This window comes from Antrostomus carolinensis, unplaced genomic scaffold, assembly GCF_000700745.2.
Source record: "Antrostomus carolinensis isolate BGI_N321 unplaced genomic scaffold, ASM70074v2 scaffold5084, whole genome shotgun sequence".
Taxonomy (NCBI): Eukaryota; Metazoa; Chordata; class Aves; order Caprimulgiformes; family Caprimulgidae; genus Antrostomus; species Antrostomus carolinensis.
Genome location: NW_010309977.1, coordinates 92,416 through 104,116, shown reverse-complemented (window position 1 = coordinate 104,116; position 11,701 = coordinate 92,416). Strand labels below are relative to the sequence as shown.

Sequence of the window (11,701 nt, the reverse complement as noted above, 5' to 3'; positions counted from 1 at the left end):
ATCTGCTTCCCACCTCCTACACCTTTTCCAAGCTTCACTGACATAAACAGTAATGGCAATTTTTACCAGCTGAAGATCTGACAGAGGGCTCAAACTCTAATGATGTAAAACCACACGGGAATCAGAAATTCCCCGTGATGGATGTACAGTAGAATGGCTCAGAGTGCGCTCAAGCTGTATGCTACAGAAGAGCTGGAGGTTGTTTTACGTTTAAATGCTGATGTGTAGTGTCCTGAAAGGCAGTTCTCTTTATTCCATTAGCGTTGTGCCAGCCAGATGAAAGCTAAAAATCTGCTGAGGTGAATGGGAACCTTGGCAAAAGTAACTGAAAAAAGCCCCAGAATCTGAAGGCTTCTGCGTAACAACAGAGCAGGGACAGCACCAATCAAGACAAGAGTTCACCCAACCCACTGTGTGCCTCAAAGCTTAATTTGGAAAGGATGCTTGGGGAGCAGGGGTGACAAATCATTCATCGGTCACTTCCTGACGGCTTTGCCAAGGCTGCCAGTGCTGGCGGTTCGTAAGTGTGCGCATGTGACTTGCTAATTGAAAACCTTTCCATGAGATGAGAGACCACAACTCATGGAGACTTTGGAAGGCCATCCCAAAGCGAGGTGCTTCTGCCACAGGCTAAATTTTAATCTGTGATGAGTAAGTGAGCCTGAGGCCAATGAATGCTTTAAGCGCTCACATCTATTCCCTTTCAGAAGAAAAGAGAAAATTATCGCATGAAGTGGTCGCTAGGCACAAATGATTCTTCTTCAAACAGATTCCCACAGGTTTCTCCCTTGCAATTACTAAAATATACTATGTGATGTGTCACGAGGACGACAAGTAATTGACATTTAAGGCAATCTAATTTCCATAGCCCTCCCGTGATTTCCACTGAGCAGATCGCCTTTCTCCTCCTTCTCTAGGAACGATTTCTTGCACGTGAACATGACAAGCAGCAGCATTGGCAAATGCCACAGACTGCAGAAGAAGAGCTTCCTGGAGCTGCTGCGGTCTGCATCCCTGTAGAACCGAAAGCCGAGGTAGGAGATGTAGAGGTTAATAGGGAGCGAAATGATGGGGAAAGTCCACGTGGTGATGTCGAGAACAGGAGCCACCGTTGAGAGTCCGATTAAGGCCAAGCAGTGACGCAGAGCCACCCGCCTGCACAGCCCTGGGTGGGTGACGGACATCATACAGTATCCTCCTCGGGAGTAATCTTCCCGCAGACCCCAGCTCAGGGCATTGAAGTGAGGGAACTGCCAGGAATAGAGGATTCCTCCCAACAGTAACGCACCTGCAGCGGGAGAGAGAAGGAAACGTGCGTTAGAGGGTCACTGCAAGAAGTGCTACATGAAGACCTCTGTGGGTCTGGGCTGTGTTTGCAGAAGAGCAGCGCTCCAAACCTCTCCCACCGCACTGTGCAGGAGACAAGGCCTGCTCTGTGAGAGAAGGCAAGGCGTGCTCTGTTTTTAACGGCATTGACACAGGGTTGTGCACGGTGGTTCCTCTGCGTTTGGAGCACTTAATTTGAAAAAGCATTTCAACAACTCACTTCCTCCTAATGAACCATTGCTAATTGGTTTCTGTACCAATTCAGTCTCTACCTGAGGGAAAATTGATGGAAATGTAGCAAAGTTGGGCAAGAGGCTTTTCCTAGGAGCCTCTAGCTTCCACTTCCAGCTCCTGAGTTGGTGCACCCGGAGCAGAGTGTCACATTGACCAGGAACAGGGAGCCCTGCTCAAGGACAGCAGAAAAGGAGGATAAGCTGCTTCCTCCTGAGAACTGGGAAAACACCAGCACCCTGGTAGCCTGGAGCATGGCTCAGCTTTCTGTTTGCCCATTGCACAAAGGGAGGGAGTTGCTCACAGCACGGGGAGCACCTCGATCAGGACCTTGGGCAGATGGCAGAACTGGCAGAAGCTGCTAATGAGGTGACAGAAGATGGAGAACTTTTTACTCCTTCCAGCTAATTGTGAGAACTTCTAAGTAGCTTGATCAAGTATCAGGTCACACCAATTAGCTCCTTTTACATTTAAAAAGGAGCTATGGAAGCAGCACATTTTTCACAGCTATCCTCAGGACATGGTACAGGGCTTATCTAGGCAGAAGCAGCTTATATGCTGATTTCAGCAAGCTTCAAGGAGGCCCTCAAGACTAAACTCCCTTCACTGATTTTGTTTGAAGACACAAAAAATCCCCCAAGGTTGTTGCGCATTATGAGCATTCCTGGATTTTCCTTTTGTTTCCCCAGCTCCCAAACACTCGGCTCTGGCATTAACACTTTCCTTGCATCTCCCTGCCTCCGTGAGCTCATTCTCTATGGAAACTATTTCTCAGTTGGAGCCATGAGTCTGTAATTTTCTTAATGGCTTGACAGAAACAGCAACATGTATCTCCACACAGGTTAATGTATTTAAATTCTTCCCCAAACACTCACTTCTCCAGTGACTGCTCGGGCTCTAACACAGACCAAGTCACTGTCTCCTCTGAACCTTCATGGTTCACACCTTCTCTCCACCTCTTCTGGTTGTGTGTTCCTTGGGGCTGTGCATGTCTAGTTCTCGTCTTAAACAGCCTCCCATACACTGGTGTTGTCATGCAAATAATAATAATCTAAGTTTGCAAAAACCTTTTTTTTTTGGCCCTACCTTATCAACCAGTGAAGGAACAGTCCATTGGATTTAACACAGGTTTCTACTCACCTAGAAGATCCAGTAGTGGTATAAAAGACCCATCTCATTGCTTTTAAAAATGAGTAACAAATACTCCATGAGGTGAGTACATGCCTCTGGAAGTTGATTACACTAAGGATGGAGATAGCTGCTCACACATTGGGCATGCAGCTTTCAGAACAACATGGCCTGCTACAAATTACAGGTGATTTCCTCGACTACGGCCCAAAATTTCTGCAAATCCTTCCACTCAATCCTCCCAAAGTAAATTTTCAAGGTGTGGATGCTTAACACCATCTCTAAATTGGAACCTTTCAAGATGGTTCAAAATAGTGCACCCCAAAATTACCATTAATTTCAGAAAATCGTGGCAACAAAAGTAATTTTGGCTGAAACAAAATAGGATTGGCTTCAGTTCTGCTGAAATCTAAGGGAGTAGCTGTACTGAAATAAAGTGAAATAACACTTAATCAAGAAGCAGTACTCCCTACAACAGGAGGAACGATGGGAAAAATGTTCTTGGAATATGTCATTCTTTAGCTTCTTCCTATTCTTGTAAAACATATTACCGGAGGCAGGATCCTGAGTTTGATAAACCTAAGCTAGGAATATTTTTCAAGTTGTACACCCGAAGTGCTTTAGAGACACTAGCTTGTCATTTTTTATAACTTAGGGAAAGTTAAGCTACAATTATCCATCAGCTGAGGAAACTGAAGTAGCTGGAGCTGGGACCAGGATTCAGAGGCTGAGGCTGTCCCAGCTTCCCACGGCTATGGAGCAGCCGGCTTTTCATCTGGCATGTGCTGTGTCCCTGCGTCTCGGCTGTAACACAGGTTTTGCTTATTCAATTGTTCAAACGTTGTGTGCAGCCAAGCTTCAAACACACCCTAAACCTCAAACACACAAAAACCTTTAACAGTTCTCTAACTATGACACCATTAAAAAAAAGTCATCTGGAGAAACTTTTAAACACAAACAGACCAACTAAACTACTTGAGGCTGGATTCCCATTTACAAAGCTCTGGTTTTTACATGCAAGCCTTTGGAATTTAATTACTTTGATTACATTACAACCATTTGAGATAATTGATATTTTACAGAGAAGCTGAACAGTAAAACAATTTAATAGCCCATTATGAGGATTTTAACTGACCACATCTTTTTGTTAGTTTCCCATGTGCCTTGGACATCCTGTAATTTCCTCTGCCCAGGCTGAGACTGTCAGGTTGTCAGAGAGTTTTAAGCGTCACGTAAGACTGATGACTTGCAAAGCACAGCACACAGTACAGTAGGATTCAGCATCAAATGAGCCCACAGTAGGAATCCTGTCAAGCCCAGAGCAGACACTGTAATACTTATTAATTACTAGATGAATGTTAACTGTGTCATAATTAGGTCAGCAGTGTTTTTAAGCAATATTACAGGGAGACTAACTCTGGAGAATTACCTGGTTGAAAATAGTGCAGAGTCTACTCTGCTGCTTCTGTGCGGTTCCCAACAGTTTGGGAACTCGGCTGAATCAATGCAAATCTTCTTTTTCTCTACAGTCTATATAATTAGTGAAGACCAGAGGAGGTTGCTCACAAGCGGAACGCATGGAGCTGGCAGGGAGTTCACAAAAGCAAAGCCAGAGCAGAGCCACCGCGTGTCCTTTGGCCGTGGGAGAGCCAGCACCCAGGGACGCCGCAGCCCCCGGGCTCCTCCGCCGCGCCTGGAAAACCTCAGCCCAGGCTGACCGATATCAATTTCATATCAGACCTCTCAGCTTTTCCACAAGTGTTTATAAAGTGCAAGACCACAAGTACCTGGCTCCTGGACATCCCAAACTCTTTGCCCCTTTTTGGCCAAATTTTTCATAGCTGCAAGTTTTAGCCCCTTTATGACCATTTCCAAACTCTTCACTTCTCCAAGTGTGAGAGCCCGGGACAGCTGCGAGCAGACACTTACACATCCTAATAACTTGGCAGACAAGTCCTGGTTGATTTTGGAAAAGAAAAAAAATGAAGTCTGTTTAGGCAAACAGGACCCAGGTCTCCAGCATTCTTTGACTCTTGTGTGCAAAATGGGTGTAAAATGTTTTCATGTTGAGTTCCTATTGTTTTCTCACTTTGTACTAGCTTAAATCATCTCAAAAGTTACAGGATTGAAGAGAACCAGGTAGGTTCTAGAGCATCCACACAGTTAAAGATAAATCACAGGTTTTACCATTTATCATTATTTTTAAGGTTAAGTTATTATTTCTTTTCTTAAATTCTTTGAGAAGTATTTAAACAGTAATATATCTTCTTTTTAATAAACAAGAGCAAGCTGAGATTTTTATTTTCTTTTAATATCTACGATAAAGCCAAAATGTCAACTGGTGTTGAAGAAGGTAGAAAATGGTTCCTTCTTTCTGTAAATATATTTTTATCTAGTAAAATACTAAAGCTTTATAAATTGCACTTTTCCTAAAATAAACAAGACACTAAATTCCACAGTGATTCGGAAAGTACTTGGCAAGATGCTCTAAGGTTCAACAAATTTGGGTAAGACTTGGAAGTAAGTGTGAGATGATCCTTCCAAAAGCAACTAGTGATTCTGGGCTTACAAACTGCACTAGCTGACAGTCTAATTTTCAGAATTACAAGAGCATCCCTCTCTGAAATTATGCTCTTCATGGTGTCACGAAGGCCATGTGGTACCTCTGAACTTTGATTAAAATTTCACGCTTTACTCCTTTTAAAGCAATTTATGATGACCTCATTTGCTGGATGGTCCAAATCTCAGGCGAGGGAGCAATGTCAGTGCCTGAGCCTGTTGAGTCCTTGGCCTCTCTGCTAAGAAGAGCATCTAAGAGCCAGAAACTGGAAGATGGTTTTTAGGGTGTAAGCCCTCGCAGGGTGTGAGCTCTGACGACTCCTAACACACAGAGACCAGAGCAATCAGGGAGAAACAACTTCTTGTTCTGTCCACCCCGGGCTTGCGCTGGGATCAGTGAGCCAGGCACTCCCTAGTGCGAGTCCCCCAAACTACTCATGGTTTGTAAAGGACACAGAGTCTGTTTGAGTCTATACATCATCTACCCAAGCCAAAGCGGGCACATTTGGCCGCTGAGCTGGCAGTGCCAACAGCAACCATGCTGGTAGCATCGTTCTGAGCAAACTGTTTCATTCACATACAGCAACCTGAGGACTGCAAACCTATTTTCTCATCCACTAAAGGGCAGAAGTAATGTTTGGCTCCTGCTTGACGGTCTCACGCTGAGGATGCCACTCTCTTAAGTAGCGATTTGAAATATGCCTCTTTCATGCTGGCAATACCTTTCATCATCAAAGCGCTTTATATGCTGTACAGTTGGCACATGGAGCAGCAGCGATGATTTCACCCGCAGCTGAATTATTTCAGCTGTTTGCCTTAAACAAGGCACAATAGTTTGGGATGATCCAATTGAAACTCTCCAAACAATTTCTAAAGTCAAGTTCTTCCAGGGCAGAAAAGGACTTGAGCTACAAGAGGGCACAGGCAGGAGCACAGTGTGTGTTGGTGGAGCACCAGGCTCTGGAGCAGGGCCAGCCAGAGTCCGAGCAGCCTGGGCAGGCAGATAAACCCAGGCCTTGTCTGCAGGCCCTGTCTGCACAAGTCAAGGCAAACACGTCCAAGGTTATCTACAGAGACTGCTGTGTCAACAGCATGTTCCTGAAAACACACTGGAGATGAACAACTTATTCTTTCCTCTTATCCTTCTCATTGTTCTTTAGACAACAGACAGTGCCTTCCCCCTACATAGTGTTCTGCAAACCTCTGGTATCACTTTCAAGCTCCAGGCAGGACAAACACCCATTTACTTAATCAATAAAAGAAAAAAAAAAAAAAGAAAAGAAAGGGGGAGCTGATCTGTAGCATCAATTCAAGAATGGACTCGCTCCTTCTGTCTTTGCTTTGGTGCTGCATATGTATGACTGGGAAGTGGCCAACCAGGCATTAAAATAAACATGGAATGGTTAAAATATCAGCTCCAAAACAGATGTTGAAATCTTGCTGCATTTCCCAAAGCTGGTGTTTACTGCCTTGGCAACCTAAGAATGCTGTTTTGCTTAAAGCACAATTTTAGTAATTCTTCTGCCTTGAATAATGTGAAGGAATTTTTAAATTATTTCCAGACCTTGGTAGCTCCCTGACTTACTAGAGGAAAGCACCAGCCTTTTGTTTCTAGCAAACTGGTCTAAGTTTGGCTGCTGTCAGGAGGGGAAGGCTTTGGTAGTCTAAGCTCAGCCTTTTAATGGATCATAGTCAGGAAACAACCACACACCGTTTTACTTGATAGCACACAACTGGCTCTCCTCCCTTAAAAGATGTTGAACAAATTACTCCTCTTTAATCCAGACGAGGTAGATTAGAGCTCAGAGACTTGACTTGCTCCAGCTGTATCCACCTGCTTGTGAGCAACCACACTGTCTCAGACCGCATTGTTCACCTTTTCTACAGGAGATTTAACATAACCCAACCAAACCTTTTTTCACTGTGGTCCTGCATGATTTTTACAGCATGTTATGCTCACAGGAAATGTTCTGGATAAAGCTTTTATTTTCTACCTTTTCTTTTGTGTTTGTTCACAACAAGTTTAACCCGGTAGTCTTCCCCAGAGATTTCTAGCTATGCAGCAATTACAGGGTAAAGAAAGATTTTTGAAGTCTCATCAAAGCCTTGTTGCCAACTGTGGATTCAATGTCATATTAAACACCCAAAGATTATTTGGGGGAGTTGGTACAAATATTCAGAGTGGTTTGGAGAGTCATGTCCACAACACAGCTGTACTGTCCTGGTACGTAAAGACTGGTTTGTTAAGCTGGTGGTGGCATTTTCTGTTTGTGAAAGAGAGTTGGAAGGTGCAACTACTGTCTTTCCTTCAGCTTGTTTTGGTGATGGAAAATGACTATTAGGGTAAATCAACTGGCCTCTGATTACAAGTGTTCAAGATACCACCCTGATACAATCACTCCTGAGGAAAAAAGTTACCTACTATTTAGTTTTTCCTATTGTCTTTGAGAGTGGAAAAAGGATTAGCTCTACAAAATTTACTTCTTAATTTTTGATTGTGAAGCCTTCGCAAACACAAAGACATTTGGGAATTATCTAGTTACAAACCTTAACCAAACTGATGCAATTCTCCCCTATTTTACCACTGTGGCATTTCCCATATTAGCACCACAGCAAGACAACAACCGGCACTTCTGCTTCCACTGGAAAACAAAAGCAGATGCTACTGCTTGTGTTGGATGCCACGTGAGTGGCTAAGCAGCCTTGAGAAGGAAAAAAGGAAAAGTATCGCTTCTAAAGCTCTGCACAAGGTCTCGGGGCTGCAAACAATGGTCCCGGCTGTCAGTGTGGGCGCGCACAGCCCCGTGCGCGGCACTAATTGTGTGCCTTCAAGGTTACGTGGTCGTGTAAACGAAGGGCGAGGAGGAAAACACTGGAAAACTCAAAAGCTTCATGGTCATGGGTTTCAATAGCTGTTTCTTTTGAAGGATGGCACAAAAGGCTTGTGGAACAGGAGCATCTCGGGGCTGCGATAGACTTCCCTGCTGCAGCACATAAAGGGAAGGGGATGTTGGCTGTGTGTGTAGGGCTTGTCTGCAAAACAAAAGGATGATCCTCAGAGTCCACCACGAATGGGAAATGAAGTTGGCAGTGGGGGTTTTCACCTCGAGGGAGCGTTCCTGGCCACTGCCTTTACCAGGAGGAAAGCAGATGTCCTCAGGTCTGCTCACCATGCAGAGAAAAGCTGTGTGCATATGGATACACACAGGCACACAGACTTTTTGTATGACACACAACAGGTTAGTACAACCAAAAGCCTCACAGGGAAACACCTTTCATTATACAGCCAAGGCTGAGAAAAACAACAATGCCATAGGTAATTTTCAGGACATGGTTTAGTGGGCATGGTGGTGTTGGGTTGATGGATGGACTTGATGATCTCAGAGGTCTTTTCCAACCTTCATGATTCTATGATTTGATGATTCTAATTCATCTTAGCTAACCCCAGCAAAATATGCCATAAAAAATGCAAGTTTGTTGGGCAAGATGAAGATACAGCATTTGGACAGACCATGCGTTATACGCAAATATGTTTAGGAAGTATCTGCCAAAGGACCAGACACAGCAGAGGACTGCAAACCTGCAGAGCCACGCAGGGGTTCCTCATCAGCTGCCTCTGCCAGGCTCCCTTCGGGGTTCCCATGTAGCCCAAGGGTGGGAGTTCCTCCAGCAGACCCCCTCGCTGTGCTTCTTCTGGAGGTGTGTCACACACCCGGGGCACGGGGGCCGCTGCACAGCCCCATCTCCTCCCAGTGCCCCAACAGCAGCGCGTGGGGCAGAGAACTGGGTAAGGGCACGTTGCATGTGAGTTCCTGGGGTTGGTCCCCCAGGTGCCCCAGCGGTGGAACTGCCATTTCTTTTGTCTCTTGTGAAGATGGAAAGGGGGAAAAAAATAACCCACTGGCTTTTGTCTTAAATTCAGACCAGCTGCTTACTAGTATTGTCCCTTTGTGCCTTGGTTTTTACAGTTTTTACCCCCACAAAGCACATCCCCAGGCCCCCTGCTTCCAATTCTCATATGTCAGTGACATGAATATCTCTGTTTCCTCTGGAACAGACCACAAATTTTGTCATCTTTCATCTGAGGAGCAAAACCCCAAAAAGCTGATTTTACTAGAGGGAGTTTACAGCCAAAGCCTCCTCTGCTCCTTCGGCAGGATGGCAGATCTGCTCCCAGACCTGCTTGCACATCAAGGAGCTTTGAAAGCTCCAAGTGCTTAACTGGAAGGGACACAAAGATCTCCAAGCTTATTTTGCAGGCAATTAAGCTGTTGCTTTTCTTTCCCTCCTCCTGGCAGACAAGTGCTACACCAGGGAAGGTATGAGACTCCAGGCACTGACAGGTTGGGTGCAGCCACTCAAAAAAAACAAGATTTTATTTTTTTTTTTTTTTTTTTTGTTACTGAAACCATCCATCTGCCAAATGTCACTAGCTGATAAGAACTGCCCGGTTTTAAATCCCTATTTGTAAATAGATGTTGACTGACATAATTAATGTCTACCATACAACACAATTTGAATTACAAAGTAAAGGCAATTTAAAAATCAGCCTCCACATGATTACCATTGATACGCAGTCTATAAATTCCATAGCCCCGGGAATTATTTAAATTTCAGAAAATGAATGAAAATCAGTACAAGATGGCTTTCAGGAAAGTGAGACCTGAAGTGGAGCATCCGAGATAAACTAAATGGTCTCTTGAGATAAACAGTCTTTGGTGCAGTAATACCTATGGCTCCAGGCCACCATGGGTCTGTAATGTCTGCTCTACTGTCAGGGCTGTTATCTGCTGCCCCACTGCCACCTACTCAGAATAAATCCCCTTAACTGATAAGCACATTATGTTGAGGACCCCTGCTTGTCACTTCCATCTAACTGGGTGGTTTATATGAACCTCGTGGCACTGTATTGCTCCGCTCTAAGAGGCCGACACTGCTTGCTGGCTGGGATCAAGCCTTCTGTTCACAAGTGGAGGATGGTTGGTGGAAGAAGTGCAAAATGTTGAAGGCAAAATATGGGCTATGGCACTTGGAAATGTCTATGTCAGCTTCGGTTTTCCTGCTAACTAGAGATAACAAATTTAAGTAGACAACAGAGATTTCTAACAAGCAAGCTGTGGAATTAGTCTGGGGAGAAAGACCAACACCACAAGACTAATTTAAAGCATGTATGGCTCTAAACTGGAAGCGGTGAGGTTTAGATTAGATATTAGGAAGAAATTCTTTCCTGTGAGGATGGTCAGACACTGGCCCAGGTTGCCCAGAGAAGCTGTGGTTGCTCCTCCCTGGAAGTGTTTGTGGCCAGGCTGGATGAGGCTTTGAGCAACCTGGTCTAGTGGAAGGTGTCTCTGCTGCTGGCAGGGGGGTTGGGACTGGATGAGCTTTGAGGTCCCTTCCAACACAACAGTGTGGCACAACCCAGAGCTCTCCTGCGTGTGGATCCTGCTCAGGAGGAGGATCCAGCACAGAACAGGTCACTGTTGAGCTTTGCTGCTTTCTCCTATCTTTATGCTGTCACTTAAGGCTTTAACTCAATTTCATTATTTTCCCGCTAGTCCTTTTGTAGAATCAGAAGAAATAACTTGAGGGCATCTGGATTTCCTAGAAAAACAAATCTCTTCAGAAATAAATAGTACCACAAAGGAGCAATGAAATCTGCTTTCAATGAAGCAAATGTGTTACTGCAAATCAGAGGCTGGCAGTTCAGTTCTGCATAAATACACCAGATATGTGGTAGTGATATCCACATGATATATTACATTTATCACGCACCTTTGACCATCTCACCTGCACTCGGCTCCCCCAGCGAGGAAATGTTAACATTCCTGATCTTTCATCAGTTTCAAACAGCTGCCATTAAAAAAACACAAAACCCCCCAAACCCACAACAAAGAATTCCACATCTTCCCAGAGATAACCTTATCTTTCTCTTTTGAAATATGAGGTTTTCCTCTAAATTATGTTGGCACAAAATCCAGGGTTTGGGGCAGGATGTTCAATCAGGCTTAAGAGCATATAATTAAAGTTACCTATCAGGGGCAGAAAGGGAAACAAGCATCACTGGGAATCACTGTAAGAGCTACAAAAGATGTGTAGCATGAGAAATAAAAGCAGGTATTTGCATCACTGGAAACAGAAGGGTCCCGGATTTTTATCTGCACATATGCAATATTTGTTTATTGTGCAAGAAATGGTCAATTTGAATTTAGGTTATAAATAAAATGAAGCTATAAATAAAACAAAGACAAATTAAATCCAGGCTGCTCCAGTCTGAGACACTTTGTTATCATCTCTGGAATCAAAACTAGGAATCATCTGCAACTTCCTCCAACGAGCGAGAGCATCTCGCAGCACTAGCTATGAACCCCACCAGTGATGTTATTGACCTCCTGACATCACAGAAGAGTGCAGACAGCTGTCCTAGGGTACCACACAGTATGGTGTAACACTTGGTTAC

The 11,701-nt window shown here is 44.3% G+C and overlaps 1 protein-coding gene across 1 annotated transcript in view; it reads right to left on the bottom strand.

The window, feature by feature from the left end:
- Positions 1–567: 567 nt before the first annotated feature.
- COX10 (cytochrome c oxidase assembly factor heme A:farnesyltransferase COX10) overlaps positions 568–11,701 on the bottom strand; it is a gene marked incomplete at its 5' end in the record, with an annotated part of 103,073 nt that continues 91,939 nt past the window's right edge. Inside the window, one exon of the mRNA XM_010166241.1 lies at positions 568–1,288. Coding sequence (XP_010164543.1) covers positions 846–1,288 — 443 coding nt within the window. The remainder of the gene's footprint in view (positions 1,289–11,701) is intronic.